General features: G+C 32.4%; 2 protein-coding genes across 3 annotated transcripts; both read left to right on the top strand.

The window, feature by feature from the left end:
• The first annotated feature begins 1,286 nt into the window (after nt 1–1,286).
• On the top strand, nt 1,287–4,473 carry LOC133853697 (uncharacterized). The gene is made up of 3 exons (XM_062289700.1): nt 1,287–1,459; nt 2,384–3,006; nt 3,920–4,473. The coding sequence occupies exons 1-3, from the start codon at nt 1,303–1,305 to the stop codon at nt 4,175–4,177; spliced, it is 1,038 nt and encodes a 345-aa protein (XP_062145684.1). The 5' UTR covers nt 1,287–1,302; the 3' UTR covers nt 4,178–4,473.
• Nucleotides 4,474–6,137: 1,664 nt separating this feature from the next.
• LOC133854287 (casein kinase II subunit beta-1-like) lies at nt 6,138–11,336 on the top strand. Of its 2 annotated transcripts, none has more exons than XM_062290406.1 (5): nt 6,138–6,638; nt 9,683–9,901; nt 10,202–10,311; nt 10,408–10,573; nt 10,883–11,336. In XM_062290406.1, the coding sequence occupies exons 1-5, from the start codon at nt 6,413–6,415 to the stop codon at nt 11,011–11,013; spliced, it is 852 nt and encodes a 283-aa protein (XP_062146390.1). In that variant the 5' UTR covers nt 6,138–6,412; the 3' UTR covers nt 11,014–11,336. The 2 variants fall into 2 exon arrangements, with proteins under 2 accessions (XP_062146390.1, XP_062146391.1); XM_062290407.1 differs by having other exon boundaries at nt 6,146–6,638; nt 10,408–10,570.
• Nucleotides 11,337–19,623: the final 8,287 nt, after the last annotated feature.

Here is a 19,623-nt window from a genome sequence, read left to right as displayed (position 1 = left end):
CTTTCTTTTCTTCATTGAAAGGATAGTCACGCGCTCATCTCTCTATTTTTCTTAAATTTTTTTTTTTTTTCACAAATAAGAAGTTGAATTAGAGGCTAGAATGGAATAATTATTCCATTGGTTTGGTTACTTTATTATTTTTAGAAATACTTATTTTACATGAAGATTAGCTATTCCTGCCAAAATAAATAAATAAATTAAAGAATAACTATTTATCCCCACAAAAAGGAAAATTCATTCATTTCTTCTCTTCTTTTTTCTTTTTTTCTCTGCAATGTATCTCCCGGGTACTACTAACTTTTGACCATTGTTTACCCATATGATAAATCTAACTTTTACCAACTTAATATTTATTATTTTAGTAGTTATTATATTTTATTAGAGTTTTTTTTTTTTTTTTTTGAATACTAATGTAATAAAATCTTAACTATTTAATTTAAAAACAATAATAAAAATTGAATAACTTATTTATGATAAATTATCTAAATAATAACTTCTTCTTTTTTTCTTTTTTCAATCCAAAGAATTGCTTTGAATAGGGTATAAATGAACAAAACTGCTTGCGAACAAGATTAGCTCATTTATTAAATGAATCAAGCTTGAAAAAAATTTCAGGCTTGTTCATTAAGCGAACCGAACTCTTATAAACTCGGCTCAACTTGTATAAACTCGTGTCAATTCATATAACCTTTTTTTTTAGTATTATTTTTGACTTTGTAATGAGAACATCTTAAATATTTAAAATATATATATAAAAAACAAAACTATTCGTAATGTAATAAATATTACTTGAATTTTGTAATGGTGAGCCTTTATAGAGAAATATGTTTATGTGTGTATATGTATATATGTATGTGTAATAAATGTATGTACATATTCTAAGACAAAATATAGACTCAATATTAGATTGTTTAAGACTCAAGTTAATTTATTTAATTGACTCAAATAGTAGAATATTAACAATTATTAATTAACTAATAATTATCATGAATTTACAAAAAGAAAAAATCAAACAATATATGCAATGAATAAATTAATTGAGTAGCTCGTGAATAAGCTCGAGTTCATTCAAAAAATAAATTAACAAAGTTTAAACAGATTATCTGACTCAATGATAATTTCGAGCCGGACTCATGTTTAAAATAATAATAATAATAATAATAATAATAATAAAATAAAAAAATAAAAAAAACCTTCAACATATCACGTGTGTTTCACGTGTATACCGCACGGCCCCAAAACGCACCGACTCGCACATTGAGACTTTAAGTTTTACCAGAGAGAGAGAGAGAGAGAGCACAAATGGTGAAGAGAGAAGGCATGGAGAGCATAGCAGAGAGGCTATCAAGGGAGGAGAACCTGTACTTCCCTAAGGCGCTTCAATCCGACACCAAAGACTCCTCTCAGCGCAAGGCCATCCTCCTTGACCTCCTCTCCCGAGACATCGCGCTCTTCTTAGGTACGTATATTTATATATTTTTCTGTTTGTTTGCGGAGAAATCGGTGGAAAATTATGCGAAACATGGAATTTTGTTTTAGGTGATTGAGTTAATAAATTTTGAAAATTGTTGTCTTTCTTAAACCCTAATTATCTGTTTGCTTGCTGAGAAAACAATTTATTTATTTGAGATTATTACTTATTTTATGCTGAAACTATGTTCATCAGTTAGCGAAAAAATTTGTGTGTTTTTGTTTGGGTTTTCTTAGGTCTAAAATATTTGTCATTCTTGGTTAATTTCTTTTACTTCATTTTTCTCAGCAGCCAAACGCAGCATAAGCACTGCTATGTTGTTAAGATCGTTATATTCTGTTTGGTTGCTGAGAAAAGTAGGAAAAGAAAAGGGAGATATATTATAAATGGATAGGAACTTGAATTCTGTTTTTGCGTTGGCGTGGTTTTCTTGAAAGCATTAAAAGAAAAGAAAAAAATGGATTTACTGAGCTAATGAGTGGTTGTAGGTTAATAGAGTAAGATTCTCGTTCTTTGAGGCCTCAATTCACTGGAAGGAAAAAAAAAAAATAATGAAAGAAAAAAGAAAAAGAAAAAGAAAGAAGAACAAAGATTTTAAATTATACATGCTTGGATGCTGTGAAATTGGAGAAGAACGGAAAATTCATCGGGATGTTTTAACTTTTACATAGTTTAAGTTCATACTATCATAAATCTCACTTAAGGAAGCTAAGAACTGTATTAGCCTCAATTTGAGTGGCTGTTGTTCCTATATCTTCTTTTGTCAACTTTCTTGTTTGATTGAACTTGAGACTTGGATTCTTAGGAAGAATCTTCGTACACTGCCTATGTACATGAGGCTTCTCCTCTTTCTAAAAAAGTTTCTGGTGACTTATCAATTAAATAAATAATTTCCTTGACTTATTGATTCAGAAAGATATGGGTCGCAACTAACGTGTGATGAGCTTCGGGAATTCGACGCGCTTAAAGACGATTATGAGATAAATTGGCACTTGAAGCACCTCAGAAGCATAATGAGTCCAACATTGGATGAGTTGAAGTCCAGGTCGGTGACCGTGAAGAACCGGAGACGTGCCTACTTGAATAAACTGATACATGATGGGCAGTATTTCTCAGAGGACGCAATGAGGGAAAGGGATCCCTATTTACATCACGAGTATGTAGGTAAATATCAGGATCCAATTGGTAGAAGCATGGCAAGACCGGGGGAGCGGTGGTCAGAGACATTGATGCGGAGATCAGAGGAAGCATTTTTGGTTGCAAAGATTAGAAGGGAGCAACAGAGGTTAGGTGTGGATGAGAGGGACTGGATTGGTAATGATAGAAATCAAGGAGAAGAAGAAGAAGAAGAGCAAGAAGAGGAAGAGGAGGAGGAGGAAGAAGAAGAAGAGGAGGAGGAGGAGGATGAAGAAGAAGCTAAGAAGGCTAATGGGGCTACACATTCTGCAGAGGAAGAAGAAGAAGGGGAGGAGGAGAAGGAAGAGGAGGATGAAGAAGAAGCTAAGAAGGCTAATGGGGCTACACATTCTGCAGAGGTAATTTCTGGGTTTATTTAAACATGTTAGTAAATGGTTTTTTATTTCGCTTATCTAAATTTATTGTGAAAGCTTGATTGTTGGATTTCATACTATTTTACTTAAGTAGCCCAGCCTTATTCTAACATACTTGGGTTCAGATTAGTTGCGGCATGATTATGATGCTGGTCATATCAATATGGATGATTTTTAATCTTGATATCAGTTGTCTTTGCACTACCTCATTGAACTTCCAAAATTTTGATCTGGTATCAATGAATGGAGTATGTTGTGTTATGGAATCTTTCAACTCAACTCAACTTAGCTAAACCTTTATCCATTTAAATTGAGATGCTTTAGTTTTCCATAAAATAATCGAGGTCAGTCATGTGTGTTCTTTTCCACCATTCTATTCCATTTAAAATCATACTCTCTGTATGTCTATTTCTTATGTTTTTTTTTCACTACTTGTACCAATGTTACTTTAGGCTTCCCTGTTTTTCTTTTCATTCTATCAACTGGAATTAAAACACTCTTATTACTGGTGCTGTAGCTCTCCATTACAAATGGCCAAACCATCTTACACTCCTTTCCCTCATCTTTTTCTCCTGATAGGAGTCACTGATTTCTTTGAATGGATGCTTTCATTTAAAATCTTAATATCCATTTCAGCTAAACTCATTCTTAATTGTTTTTGTGTTTGTATTCTTTTATAATTCAATATTTCTATATCACTAATCAGCAGGAAGTGCCAATGAGCTCTAGCTCAAATGGCACTTCCTCCCCTTAAAAAAAGGGATAGTAGATGAGGTCGTGGGTTCAAGATCCACTGGGTGTGTGTAACCTATCAATCAAATAATAATTTGATGTTTGTAGTAAGTTTCCACAGCCGCTTGTTTCTGACATTTTGAGATTTTTCCTTTGTCATTTACAGATGGCCGTGGATCATCATGATGCAACCAATGGTGCCCACTCCACTACAGCAAGAGGCAGTGAGGATGCAACTTTGTCTGCGGCAGAGATGCAAGATCAGATGGACCAATTCACCTACATCATGCAGCAGAAATTTCTTTTGGGGGAAGATTGTGAGCATTTAGATTATTCTAAAATTGACAATGACCAGACCTTGGATGATCATTGGCAGAGGGAAGCCAACCATGATGCTGAGGAAAAGTATTTTGCTGAAGATTGAGGAGAGTGGAAGCTGCTTTCACTTTTGACTTGTCTATTATAATCTTTGTTTGCTTGTAGTCTTTACTAGCTCATACATTCATATATATATAATTTAATGTCCTTTTGTGTAAATGATATGGGACCAGCAGCTTGTTTTAGTTGCTTGCTGTGTTCTGCTAAGGGCTTAAATCTCAAGAAAGGGAGGGACGGACGGACGTATACCGTTAAATCTTTCTATAACTTCTTTTTTACCTCATGAGAGCATTTCATTCCCTTGGAGGTGTGTTTGGCAGAATAAAGTCTTCTTGAAAGCGATGATTTTTGCTTGGCCAGTTGCTCTAGTGAAGATTCTCACTATGGACAACCTTAGAAAACTTCTTGTTATTGTGGTTAACTGGTACTGTATGTTTAAGAGGAGGGTGGAGTTCGTGGATTATCTTTTACTCCGGTGTGAACTTGCCCGTGCCTACTGGAATGTTATTTTCAACTGTGCCAGATTAGCTAACCTAAAAGAGTAGTAAGTTTTCTCGCTTGTTGGAGAGGGGTGTGCAAGTGCAACAATCCTTGAGGCGTACGTAGTTTTAGGAAGATGGTTATGTCTTGTCTTTTGTGGTGTCTTTGAAAGAAAAGAAATAATAAATATTTTGAGGATCGCGAGATGACTCAAAACTCATTTTCACTCTACAGATGCTCAAGATCTTATTGTACTTTGTTTTTATAATTTTCTCAAACCTTTTGCCTTTATATCCATGGGTCGAGTCATTATCTGTTATGGGATGAAGTCCCGATCAGACAGCATGTCGTGGGCCTCGTGTTTTTGCAGGATACACACATTATCTGTGGGTTTTCTTTTTCTTTTCTTTTTTTTGGGGTGGTTGTCTTGTAATGTGATGTGTCTCACAATATATGCGGATACGAGAGTGCATATCCATCTTTTTGCTTCCAAAATGTCAACATTGACGTCAACATAATTTAAGGAAAAAAAAAAAAATATATATATATATATATTTATATTTCTTTTGGGGTGTTCTTTTTAATCTGAAGAATTTGTGACCTAAAAAGAACCCAAATTCTCAGTGCTGCAGTGGGTGCCAACAAAAAATGGAATATGATTCTTTCTATTTGAAGTGAAAATGGAGGAGAAATTGGAGAATAATGTCATGATCATTTTTTAAAAAAAAGAGTAATAATTTTTTATAATAATTTTTTTAAACTAACATCTAATTTTAAAATATTTGATATCATATGCATTTCTAATAAAGCATGTGATTTTATTCGCATGCTCTACAGATAAATCTCGGTTTAACTAATTAAATTAAAAAAAAAAAAATCATTTATATGATGGTACGAACATGCATAGCACGTGACAGTTTGGTGGTACAAGAAAATATCATTAGAGAATTGGACCCACCCCCCAAAGAGAATGTCAATGCAATTTTATTTTCCCACTTCTATATTTTATTATGGTCCACACCTCCCTTCTTAAAACCACTCATTATGTAAATATGATTTTTGTTACTTTAAGATGTATTTTTTAATCACCATGTTCATGTGATAAGGTAATTTTTTAACGACCTTTAGGCTCTCTTTTTTTAAAATAAAAATAAAAATAAAATTTACCACGTAAATAATGATTCACTATCATTTTAATATACAACTTTTTACCATCTTATCTATGTGGCAAGGTGGTCCCTTACTTTAATTTATTTTTAAAAAATAAAAAAACTTAAAAATTAGTAAGGGACCACCTTACCTCATAGGTAAAATGGTAAAATATTGTATATTTAAGTGGCATTAAATCATTATTTAAAAAAAAATATCAAAAAAATTATGCATTAAGATGACAATATATCGTCGACATCATCCAATTATTATAACTTTTTCGTGTAGTAAAAGCCTAAAATCACCCCAAAAAAAAAAAAAAAAAAAACTCTCTGCGGCTATAGGTGAGCTGCCGCGTGTCCGAATGCTCTATAACAAGAATCAGCACGAGCACACCCGAGTGAGTCGTCCGCGCCGATTTATCGGCCACCCCACTCCGATACCTTTTTAGTTGTTAACACCAATCCCCATCTCTCTCTCTCTTTCTCTCTCTCACTGTTAGCGAAAATCCAACCAAATTCTGTGAAACCCTAATTTTGCGAACAGTAGGGTTTTTGGGTTTGAGTTGTCGGAAACGACATGTCGTTTTGGAGGAGAGTGATATAGTGGGAGAGAAGGAGAGGGTTTTGTTTTTTTGGTGGTGGAGGAGAAGATGTATAGGGAGAGAGGGGTGGGTGGGTCGAGGCCGGATGTGGGACAAGTGGTCGATCGGAAGCAGCGGATCAACGAGGCGCTGGACAAGCAGTTGGAGCGATCCTCGCCGTCCACCTCCAGGGCTGTAATCAACGGCAAGGATAAGTCGGTTTTGATGGCCAAGCCCCCTCCTCCGTCCGATCAGAGAGACAGAGACTCTCTCGCCAAGAACAACTTCTCCGATGGTCTCCATCTCTCTCGCTCTCTCTCTTAATTGTTTATTAGAATTAATTAGTGTCTCCCATGTGTTTGATAAATGTTCTCTTTGTAGGTGTTCTTTTCTAGCAACTTTGGATTGCTTTGAAACTGAGTTTTTTCAGCTTTCTATTGCGACTTGGATACGGGGGTTGGGTCCTAATTTTCGAGAACACTATAATTATTGAAGTTTCAGTGATATTAGATTGAGTTAATGTTGTTATTAGTGGTAGCTATGTTGGGTTTGGTTCTATGATTGAAAAGCTTACGTTTTGGAATTTAAAGTTTTTTTTAAAAAAATAAAAAATAAAAATTCAGGATGAGTAGGTTTCGTTTAGTTTCTTCTTTGCGCTGTTTATTGGCCACCTTTCATAAAATTCAAGGTTCAAAATGTATTTCTTTTTTTCGTTCTCATGATTGATGTCTTTTTAGGATGCTTTTAAATTTAGAAGTTTGTGCTATTTTTATGTAATTTCCTGTCGTAGCTCGATCTTGTTTTGGTTTACTTTAAGATCTTAGAATTGTTGAGAACCTAAATCAAATCCTTTTACAAAAGGCTAAGCATCCTCACGGTGATGAAAAGGAGTTTATTGAACCTTGTAGCTAAAAATTGTAGCTCTCGGTTTGTGTGTTTGTTCAGTAGTTGGACAGTATCTATCATAAATTCATTTGGATTCTCGTTATGATTTCTAATGGCTTTTTGGATATTTACGCAATTTTAATTTGCTGACGGATGAAGTTTATTGGGTAGAACATTAGATTGTCTGTCCATATTTTCCTTTCATTTATATGGTATTGAATCTTGAGGGGGAAATTGTGCATGACCTAGATGGTCCTTTTAACCAAAATATGATTGATAGTCACCTGTTATCTTGTGGAGCTGCAATTGTCACTTTCGGCAACTTAATCTCTGAATATCTTAATGCATTTAGATGAAAAGGAATAACTGCCTGCTTTTTGCCATGCTTAAGTCTGATCACATCAATTAGCTCGATACACACACAAAGACGTGTTTGACTGCCTGTCTAGTGTCCTTGTCATGTTGTTCATTATGTCGTTTTTTTTGTTAATGTCTTGATTGTGAACATGAAAATGAGGCAAATAAATGATGACATCTGCTTGCCTTTAAAATTCTTAAAAAAGAATTGGACACAGATTTGAGAGGAAGCATTGATAAATAACCTTTATGTTTGCCTATAAAATGTCAATGCTGTTCTGTGCTGTGCATTTGTGTCCTCCTGTTGAAACCGTTATGCTGTCACTTATAATAGATTTCCCTGATTTTAATAATTCTTTTCAAAACTGGTATATATTCTTTATGGCTATCTTATATTACTATATAATTCTTGAAAAATATTAGTAGTTTCCAAGCTGTGATGTATGCATGTTGACTTCTACTCCTAAGGTAGGAAGTAGATAAAAATGCGAATCTTTTCTCTTGATTTCCTGTTACTGTCCTTTCTCAAAGCTTGGTATTATAGCTGATTCATTTTGTTTCATTAACTAGCTTGTTGTTTTCATCTTCCATCCGATCCCTCTTTGTTTCATTGTCCATCTTAGCAAGCTTTCTAAGACTCTAAGGTCCAAAGATGACTGAGATCCTGGTTTGATTTGTGGCAAATGGTTTTAGAATCCATCTCAAGAGGGATATAGGAGAAGGCCGTGGACTATTTGAGCCCAATGCAGCTTCTTGTGCTTTGTTACGTGTGTTGTGATCCATTTGCTGCATCTTCTGATCCAGCATTTAATGATATAACCAAATTTAGTATTCTGGACATGTCCTCGCTGCCTTCAGACCAATGTTTTAAAAAGCAAAGAAGTCATTGAAGATGGCAAAAGCTTGTCAGTCTCTTTCTTTTCGAACATAGTTCTTGCAAATTGGTTGTTTTTCTTCGTTTTGTTGGTTTCCTATTTAAATTGCTTTGGCACTGAATGGCCAGCTTGGTCAAATTTATTTCATTTGCTTTAACTTGGATACAGTTGTTTCAAAGGGAATTGTGCATTTTAATTTATTATGTTTATGTTGAAGGAGTGAAGTTAGGTAGAGATAACATGGGTACAAGTAGTGAAGAAAGATTTGATAAATAAAGAGGGCATAGAGGGGGAGCTCATAAGTGTCTAAACAGTAAAATTGATTTTTGATGGAAATATTACTTGAATGGTATTGTCTTTTTCCTGTATTATCACGGCAGGAGAGCGAGTCAAAATAGAAAAACTTCCATTGGATTTAAGGATAATCACCACGTTGACACTCTACTGCTATGTTGTATCCCTTGCCCCCCATCGAGAAATAAAACTAACTAATACTAAGTCAAAGATAGGATAGAATGTCAAAGAAAAATATGTGGTCTAGCCCAATTAGTTAGAAAAGGACCAGTGGAGTCCCCAGTATAGTTGGGATTAAGGATTAGATGACTTGAGTTGTATGTTGAAGTTGCATTTAAATTCTATATCCCTCAAGAAATACCTAATGCCCATACATTTGAACTCTCCCCCTAGTGTAATTATAGTTTTTGATTTCATATATGGAGGTTACTTACTATATATATAATATGGAGGTTACTTTATTGGGTCCAATCTTTAGCGTCTGCCTCAGTGATCTGCAAGAGTGTTGCACGCACAGAATTATGTAATTGCTACTTCCCATCCTTGTTTTAAGTGCAAGTTCTAAGTTTTTCTGGAGTGAGACATCTTGCAAATTTCTTATAACCTGTATAATATGTAAATCATTCAATTGCAATAATTTGTGTGATTTATGCAACAATTACGGTGGATCAGAACTCTGGTTGGTTTTTGCGCAATTGTACTGCATTTCCGTTAAGTTAGGTACTTCCTGGAAGGAAGTATCATGTTTGTCAAGTATATAACTCACATACAGTGTTTTATATAGTTACTGTGTTTTGTATTATTTGGTTTTGGACATTTTTTCATCACAAACTCATATTTGTAGGTTCTCATTAATTTTTGCACTAGTCAAAATTTTTATTTAACTTATCAAAATTTTTGCTGATTTACATCTTATAACTATTTGTAGAGGAGTCTGAAACAGACAGTGAAGAGTCGGATGTTAGCGGTTCTGAAGGAGATGACACGTCTTGGATCTCATGGTTTTGCAATCTGCGAGGAAATGAATTCTTTTGTGAAGTAGATGATGATTATATACAAGATGATTTTAACCTTTGTGGGTTAAGCAGTCAAGTTCCTTACTATGATTATGCACTTGATTTGATTTTGGATGTTGAATCCTCTCATGGTAAGCTTATATTCCTGTTTTCCAAATTTACTAATCATTTGTGATAAATTATAGTTGTCAACTTGTCATGATTTCATTATGTTGAAGTTGTTTAGTTTAATGCTATTACTACGCTGAAGCGATTTCTGTGATACAGTTGTATTGTTTTGTGAAAGCTCTTCCTAGATAATTATTATTATTATTATTTTCTGTACCTGAATTTCCTGATTGTTCAAACTATATGGTGATATGTACATGGTCATAATCACTCATTCAGATTTCAATTTTGAATAATGGGCAATTTCCGGTTGGAACCTATAGGTGATATGTTTACTGAGGAACAGAATGAACTAGTTGAATCAGCAGCTGAGATGCTTTATGGTCTGATTCATGCCAGATATATATTGACAAGCAAAGGAATGGCTGCTATGGTGAGATTTTGTTTTGTTGTCCATTTGACGTTTTCATGCTTTCATGTCTGCAAAATTTGGGCACTGGCTAGAATCATGCTTCTGGAATTTTTTCAGTTAGAGAAGTACAAGAACTATGACTTTGGGAGATGCCCAAGAGTTTATTGCTGTGGACAACCCTGCCTCCCAGTTGGTCAATCAGACATTCCTCGGTCAAGCACAGTAAAGATATACTGCCCCAGATGTGAAGATATCTACTACCCTCGATCTAAGTATCAAGGTAGTATCCTTTTATACTGTTGAAACTATATTTGAAACTGCTTACTGCGTATATCCAGCTGATGTCGATCAGCGCTCTCATGGATAGGCTCCTCCCCTTTCCCCCTCTCTTTAATTGGCACTTTGCACTTCTATCTTATCTATTAGTCACACTAGAATGAGCCTGTTTAATTTTTTCTGTTGTTGTTGTCATTATTCTTATCAAAGAAACAACATTAATACAATATTGTGGACGTCAAATTCATTTTTAGTGGCCCGTCGCTGCACGCCCTAGGCTATGCATTATTTCCTAAATTTCTTTAACTCTTTATAGACATTGACGGAGCCTATTTCGGAACCACATTTCCTCACCTCTTCTTGATGACATACGGGCACCTCAAGCCTCAAAAGGCATTACTGAGCTATGTTCCAAGGGTGTTTGGATTCAAGATTCACAAGCCATGATGCTGGGATTTACAAGCTTCCACTGTGTTAAGAAGCTCGCGTTGCTTAGCTTCTGTTTCAAAGTAAGGCTTTTAAGAAATTGGTGGAGTTCACATGCAACTCCTAAATTTATTATAGTTCGGCTTTCCCTATTTTGTATGTTCTGGAAAATACCGTAAAAACAACCATGTCATAGTTTCAATTTTAGCTGCTTATCAATGATCTTATGTAGAACTTTGTACTCTTTGGTAGTGTAGGTGCTGAAATGGCTCTGTAGTGAAAAATACCATCATCGTTTTTTCTATTCTATTATTAGCTTAGCAGTGTGATTTTGGCAGTTAAAAGTTAGCTACTTAATTCCATGATCCTCTCAAATGCGCTGATATATCATTTTATATTGATTTATATTTTGTACTTGAAATCAATGATTTTAATGTTGAACTTCGCAGTTGGATGTACGCACTTCAGTTGAAATGAAGCATTATATTTGTGTTTAGAGTGTAAATGTGGTTTATTGTTTATATGCTTAATGTAGTTACTATTTTCTGTGGTGATATTATTATTTATTGCTCTCAAAACATTCTGCTTGTCAATCTTATGTGCTGGGGGAAGAAATAAGACATGACAAAAACTAGAGAATGCCAACCTGGTGGTACTACTATATAGGTCAACTTTAACTAGATTATTTTAATTAAACGTGTCAGATCTTTTAACCTTAACCCGTTAATTTCGTGTTGGGTTCGTGAGTCGTGTTTTTGCCCAAATGCTACTACTAGCTCAAGTATCTATTCTATCCTTTGAAGCAAAAAAGAAAAAAGGAGGTTGCTTGTATGAGTATCTAGGTGGTTATATTATAATCATTAGTTGTGATTAGTTTTCACCTTGCAACATGTTAATCATAGCCTCATTTAGTACCTAATTTCTTTTTTTCATTTTTCATCATTTTGATCCATGTTCGAGCCACCTAACTGGAATTGGTGGGTCACAAGATGCTGCATCCGGCTTGCTTTCTTGCTTTATGCCCTACCAACTTGCATCTTTGAACCAATTTGTACGCTTTCTTTTATGTGATGCCCTCCCAACTTGAATCCTCAACTCTGGTTTCATTTCATTTTCTTTTCTTTTGCTCCTTTTTTGCCGAGTAATAACTATTATTGAAAAAAAAAAGAAAAAAAGAAAAAGAAAAAGAAGACCATAGACAGCACCATCTATAAGCTACCGAATGTGGTAACCCTTTTCTAACAGCGTCTCCAGCAATGTAATGTAAAAAAGACTTAACTAAAATGTGCAATTCCCTACTTTAATTTCTGCTTTTTTATGTACACACTCCAATATATTCTCTAGTCTCTTCTTTATTTTTTTTAAATATTATTTCTCATTCTTTTTTTATTATATTCTTGCCAACATTCATCTTTTCTAACGGTCATTTTTTTTAACGGTTATATTTCTCCGACCGTCATATTTTTCCAACAAGGGTCTTGAGAAGAAAAACAACAAAATAACCAAAAAGTATTGGTGAGAATGAATAAAATTAAACAATATTTTGCTATGGTAATTAACTACGAGTTTAGAATCACTAAAAAAAAAAAAAGTGTGTTACATAAGTTGAAGAGAAGCGGAAAAAACGTGATTTTTCTTTCATGTTAAGGGTGCATTTGGCATTGTAATTTTGTAGATAAAAAGTGATTTTAAACTAAATCACAGAAAATGAATTGTTTGAAAAATAACAGGTAATGTAGTGTTTTTTTGAAAACGCACAATTTTAAATGTCTTACTTACGATTTTGTCAAACGCTTAATTGTGTTGTTAAAAAATTACATTTTTAAATTATAAACTCAAACCACCTTAACATTTTTTTTTTTTTTTATTGACATGTCCACACAAGAGGGGTGAGAGAGAATTTGAACTAATAACCTTCACTTCATGAGACGTGATTCCCAGCCGATTGAGCTAAAGTCTGGAACTCAAACCACCTTAACTAAATATATAGAATATGAAACTTTTAGAGCATTGGCGAGATGCTCTAAAAGTCTAAAGGAAAGGAAAAAAAAAAAACAAAACGTCAATTGTAATTGGCACCGTTTGTCTTCTCCACTAAGAGAAAAGAAGCCCCGTGTGCCCTACTTTTCTGCTACCCTCCCAAAGTCCAAATGAGGTAAAAGTGCCCATGGATGGACCTTTACTCGGACCACTATTGAGAAGGCTAACAAAAGGGACCCTCTCAACTTCTAGTCGGAATGTTGCCTTTTGTCCCTTGTATTTGTCACTTTCACCCAAATATTTGTACTTCTCTCTATGGTGCTTTTGGTGCATGTGGATGCCTTTGATTGAGAGTTGTTTATTAGATTGCACAAATAAATTATGTTGGTTTTGTTTTATAAAAATTATTTTTTCTTTTTGGTTAAATAAGTGTTCAGATAAAATAATTTTGATTGTTTTGTATTCGGAGTTGTTTATTTAATGCCTTTTTGTCAAACCCAAAATGCAATATCAAACGAACCCAACTGTTTTTTCGACCGACAAAATTTTCTAGCTTCCATATTATGAGTCTATTAAATTCACATCTATCGTCTCTAGATAATCACGTGTTCTAAAAACATATCACATGCTCTAATAATTTTATTAAAAATGCATGCGAAAAGCACGTCTCGAAGGATAAACGAAAGTTTAATAGACACCATCAAAGGTGGTAGTTCAGTGACCTCAAGGCAATCCTCATTTGGTTAGGTAAAAATCAGGGCATGGGATTCGAGTAAAACACATTAGATGCCACTAATCTCTCGATGAGACTCAGCCTGCGATTTCCCACCGTTTAGGCCTCTCGGGTCATTGGTTCCCAACGGAAGTTGCGTACCCATTTTCCTTTTTTTCCCCCCCCCCAAAAAAAAAAAAAAAAAAAAAAAAAAAAAAAGAGTTTAATAGACATATGTTGGAGTGGATCCTTATCTAGTTGGCGTCTAGTACACAACTAGGTTCTACTAATTTTAATCCAAGAACCGGTATTATTATCAATCTACGTCGCATAATTGTCTTATATGCTAAATCAAATTCATTTTATATATAAAAAATCTTGTCCATGCGAAATCTGGGAACCTTTCCCATCAAGTTTGAATTAGGGTTTCATTCAAATTTGAATGATCCTTTTGAAAATGAAATCATCAACTAGAAGGTGGCTTTTATTCTAAAAGCATCAAAGAGCAATATCTCATTCCCATCGCATTCTCATATACGTATGCTTTTTGCTTTTTCCTCCTTATCTTTGTCCCAATACAAATTAAAGTGAAAAAAAATTCTAACTTACTTGAATGTTCCTTTTTTTTCTTTTTCTTTTTTGACAAATAATCAAAACAATAATTATTATTATTTTTTAATAAAATAGTATTTATTTATTTATTTTTTTGGAGGGGGTCAACCCATGTAAATCAATTTTTTATTTTTTTTATTTTTTTATTTTTTTTATGGGGGTTAGATTGGGGCCATGAGGCTTTGGGAAGGACATGAAGTTAGAAAGATAGAAGTAATTATGTGGTGTGGTATTGAAGGAATAGGGGGACATGGGAGAGAGGGAGAGATGATAAGGACAAGGGTGTGGGTTATGGGAGGCCATGGAAATTGGAAAGGAGGAGCAAAGTTGGATAAGATCGAGCAAAGTAAAACCACCCATTTGTATATTCATTCATGTGGAGGCTTCACCCTTTCATGTTTCTCACAATCAATAAAAAATGCTAAGCCAATAATTTTGTATAAATCCTGTTCCTGAAACAAAACAATAGAGGATCCCCATTTCCTCTAATACAAGCCAATTTGAGAAATTGAAGACATTATATTGAAAGTATGACTGACAATTTTTTACACGACTTACGAACTTAATATGAATCCAACACAAAATTAATAGATATATTAGGGTTTTGCATAACCGGGTTCGGATCAATTCAAGTCAGCTCGAATTAACCCGTTTAATAAACAATTGGTCAATTCTTTTAATACATGGGTGACCGCATAAACTGTATACAATTTAAAAGGCAAAATGCTAAAATTCATGTAAATTTGTTTTTATATAAAATTCATAAAGTCATATAAATTATAATTCTTTCTTTTTTTCTTCATTTATATTCATAAACATGTCGAAATCGGTCAAACAGATTGTCTTTGACCCAATCCAACACGGCATGTTTATTAAATGAGTTGTGTGGGTTGGGTTGACTCAAATTCATCTTCCATCATATCCTATTAAAATCATATCAAATAATTTATACTAACCATTCTTCTTCAAGCTCCTTTATTTTAAATCCTCAAATCTAAATGCAATTTCTGGTTAAAATATTAGAAGAATTTTCTTTTAACCTAATCTATAAAATTGTTACGTGTCTTTTATAATTAAAAAATCATGTGCTCACGTGTTCAAACAACACATGACAATTTTATTAACGATGTTGAAAGAAATTCCTTCAACCCAATTGAAAAGAAAACTCCGATCCGTCTCCAATTTAATGCCCTTAAAAAGCGGTGAAAAACTAAATCAATAAGTTTTTTCAATCGTTAAAAATGGAAAATTACCATTGTTGTAGCTTATAGATAAGGATTATTTGAGAACAAAGAGAATGGATAACGGTAAGTTTTGGTTGGGTGGCTGAGTACAGAACCCCATCTCAATCTAATTTGAACTCTTTCTTCATTGCTGACTGAAAGAAGACATGACACCTAAATAATGCATTAACATTTAACTAGGTAGCCTGATTTGAATAATAATTCACCACTCTACAATTTTGACTAATCAAAATGCATGGACCCTAATTAAGCTTTCATCTCTATCATTCTCAAACATGTGTACCTTTCTCCATCACCCTTTTGGCTAAGATCAACTCTCAAACATGTGGAATTTTGAAAATTAAGATACAAATTATCAAATAATTTAATTCACTAAAAAAAATTTTGTGACATTTCCTTGCTTAGTTCTTTCATTTATCTCTAAAATAAAATTTAAAAAAAAAAAAAAAAAAAAAAAAAAAGAAAACGGAGAAGAAGTAGAAGGTTTGAGTAACATTTCTGTAATTTTGTTATGCATGAGCAGGTTAAAAATCCTTAACGATTCAGTTAAATTACTACTTATTCCAATAGCTTAAGCCGATAAAAAATAATTGATTTAATTATTTAAATAATATTCAAACATTTTCCATCACGTGTGGGTTCAAATTTCTCGTTAATAAGTAATGCTTAACACATTGAGTGTTTCATTAAAATGGGAGGTGAATGACGGAGATAAGATTCGAACTCGGGATATTTGATCTGATACACTACTTATATCAAAAGTTTAAGTTGATAGAAAACAAATGATTTAATAATTTAATTAATATATTTAATAAATTTACAGGATAATTATTTAATTTATTAATTCGATAAAAATAAATTAGATTATTTAATTATTAAGTGAATAAAATAATAATTAATTTTTTTTTAAAAAAAAATAAATAAATAAATAAATAAAAATTATACGATAGAATAGTCTAAAAAAAGTAAGGTGTACCCCACTCTACCACTCATAGTCGAAACGTTTATAAACGGAATTCTCAACCGTTAACGAAAACTTCCGTTTCTACCTGGAAGTGAAGTTGAGAAGCGGAAAGCGATGACCTTTTGACGGTCAACCCAATAGGTCTAGGATATTGCCCCTGTACGTACATTAATTTACAAAAAAGTGCCTGCTCCCCTCATTTTATTATGACAGTTGACCATTTCCTTCAATTATCTACTAATAAAATATGGATAATGATTTCCTACGTTTTCAAATAAATTATAAATTTATAAATTATGAAACTCAGACAATTCTTTTACCTATATTTTTCATTATATTCTTCTTATTCTTTATATTGTAGGAACGTTTTGATCAAAAAATTATCGTTTTGTTTTTAAAACAAGAGCGTCTCTACAAAAATAAAAAATAAATAAAAATTATTTTTTTATTGTCTCGATACATGCCACAATTTTGATATGTAGCATTTTTCAAACCGTTCGATACAACTTCTTAAAAATTATAGAGGATTCTGATCTAATATAAGAGAAATGATCAATACACTCATTTCTAACAACAGTCCCACAACAAGCTGACGTGGCTGGTAATATTTTATTATTTTTTTTTGTTTTCTTTTCTTTTCTTTGGGAAAAGTACACATAATCCCCTCAAACTACCACTCAATTGTCAATGTACCCCCTAAACTACCAATTGTGTCAATCTCCCCCCCTAAACTACCAGAAAATGTCAATGTCCCCCCTAAGACCAACAAAAAGACAAAAATAACCCTAATTTTTTTTAGTAAGACAAAAATGTCCTCATAAATTCAAAAAAGTTAAAACTAAAACTAAAAAACTTAAAAATAATAATAAAAACCAGTTTTTATTAAATTAAAAAACGAAAAATAACAAATTTTTTTAAAGAAAAAAAAAACAAAAAATAACTGAAATTTATTTATTTTTTTAAAAAATAAAACAAACGAAAAGAAAAAAAAAACAGTTTTTATTAAATTAAAAAACGAAAAAGAACATTTTTTTTTAAAAAAAAAAACTGAAATTTATTTATTTATTTTTTAAAAAATAAAACAAATGAAAAAAAAACCAGTTTTTATTAAATTAAAAAAACGAAAAAGAACAATTTTTTTTAAAAAAAAAAATGGAAAAAAAACTGAAAATTATTATTTAAAAAAATAATAAAAAACAGTTTTAATTTTTAATTTTTTTTTTTGGAATAATTTTTTGTTATTTTATATTTTTTTAATAATTTTTTTTAGTTTTTATTTTATTTTAATAATTTTATGAAGGGCATTTTTGTCATTAGGGGGACATTGACATTTTTTGGTAGTTTAAGGGGGGAGATTGACACAATTGGTAGTTTGGGGGGTACATTGACAATGATGTGGTAGTTTGAGGGGGTTATGTGTACTTTTTTCCTTTTCTTTTTGTAAAAAAATAATAAAATATTACTAGCCACATCAGCTTGTTGTGGGACTGTTGTGAGAAATGGGTATAGGGATCATTTCTCCTAATATAATACTTTCAATGCTAGAAACGTTTCTTAAAGACTCCAACAATTACTTAATTGATTGTTTAGTATAAACAAATAATTCTCTTTCATATTTTGTGAGAAAATTATTAGCATAAGATCCAAGAAAACATGAGAAAGAATCAACAAGAACAAGTAAAAGCCCTGATCCCATCCACAATTGTAGACTTGCTGCATCATCAACACGAGTACTTCAATGAATATTATTATTCTATATGGTTTGAGAGATATTTAGGATATAATTAATGTTATTATAAAAAGAAAAACCCTATAAATGGATGTGACAATTTATGTGCATGTTATCAAATCAACTACTTAATAACAATCAGAATTTGATGTACCACCATACACATCTGATATCATATTAACCATTAAGATTATTATAATAGAGTTTATAATACATCTAAATAATTAATATGATTCTCTTATTAGAGATGTGTTGTAATTGCTTTCTTATTTATATTGCAAGATCTTAGCAATATAACTTAATTTATATTTGCCTTTTTATCTATCTCTTGCTTGACCATTGATACAATCCCTAGGGTTAATTAAATCGGTATTCAATAGTGCTAGATTTTTTGCATTAATGGTTAGGTCCTTAATAATTGATATTAAAGTAAGCATCACGTCACGAATTCAAGTCACAAAAATAACGACCTATAGGCTAAAAAAAAATGAATTATCATCGATTAAGAAGTGCCGATACCCGATTAAAAAAATGAATTATCATCGATTAAGATAAAAGTAATACTTTTGAGCTTTAAGATATAGCGACGGATTTAGGGGTCCGGTATAGGCCATGCCCTCCTCTCTCCTCAATTTCAAAAAAAAAAAAAGGAAAAATATAAAAATTTAGCCTATTGCTTCAATCAACAAATTTTTTTTACTCTTAACCCTTGCTCATATGAGCTTTTGGCTTCATCTCTGTTAAGATAAGACCTTCACATTATTGGGCATTGACAATGAAGCTAAAGTTGGTAGCTTAGATCCATTTGCCCGCCCACCAAAGAAGTACTTGGATAATGTAGAATAATGGCTCGTTGCAGCCATCATTTACATGGTTTAAACCAAAACTTTAGAGTAAACAAAAAGCAATAAAAATGAGTACTTAATTTAAGAGTAATCCTATTTTGAGATTTGTTTGGATGTGTGATTTTAAAATCTGATTTTTAAAAATGCAGTTAAACGTTTAAAAAATTATGGTTTAACTTTTAAAATTGTATTTTTAAAAAAGCACTTTATTGCCTACAATTTGAAAAGACATATTTTTTGCATTTTCAATTTGTAATTTTTTTTAAAAACGTAATTTCAGACAATTTATTTTCTATGATTTGGTTTAAAATCACACATTTTGTCTATGAAATCACAATATCAAACACACCCTTATATAATTATCATACAATTAAGATGATGTGGCAGCTGAAAAATAAACCTTTATTTATTTTTTATTTTTTTACAAACACCGATCGAAATGTTAATTTTTACTGTCATGTTATTAAATTTTAAGACAGTCGTATAGTAATCTACTAAATAATATTATTCGTAATTTCATGCAATGGCATATACGAAAATTTATG

The sequence above is a fragment of the Alnus glutinosa genome, chromosome 13 (assembly GCF_958979055.1).
Source record: "Alnus glutinosa chromosome 13, dhAlnGlut1.1, whole genome shotgun sequence".
Taxonomy (NCBI): domain Eukaryota; kingdom Viridiplantae; phylum Streptophyta; class Magnoliopsida; order Fagales; family Betulaceae; genus Alnus; species Alnus glutinosa.
Note: the sequence above shows the minus strand (reverse complement) of the source record. Positions and strands in the feature narration are given on the sequence as shown.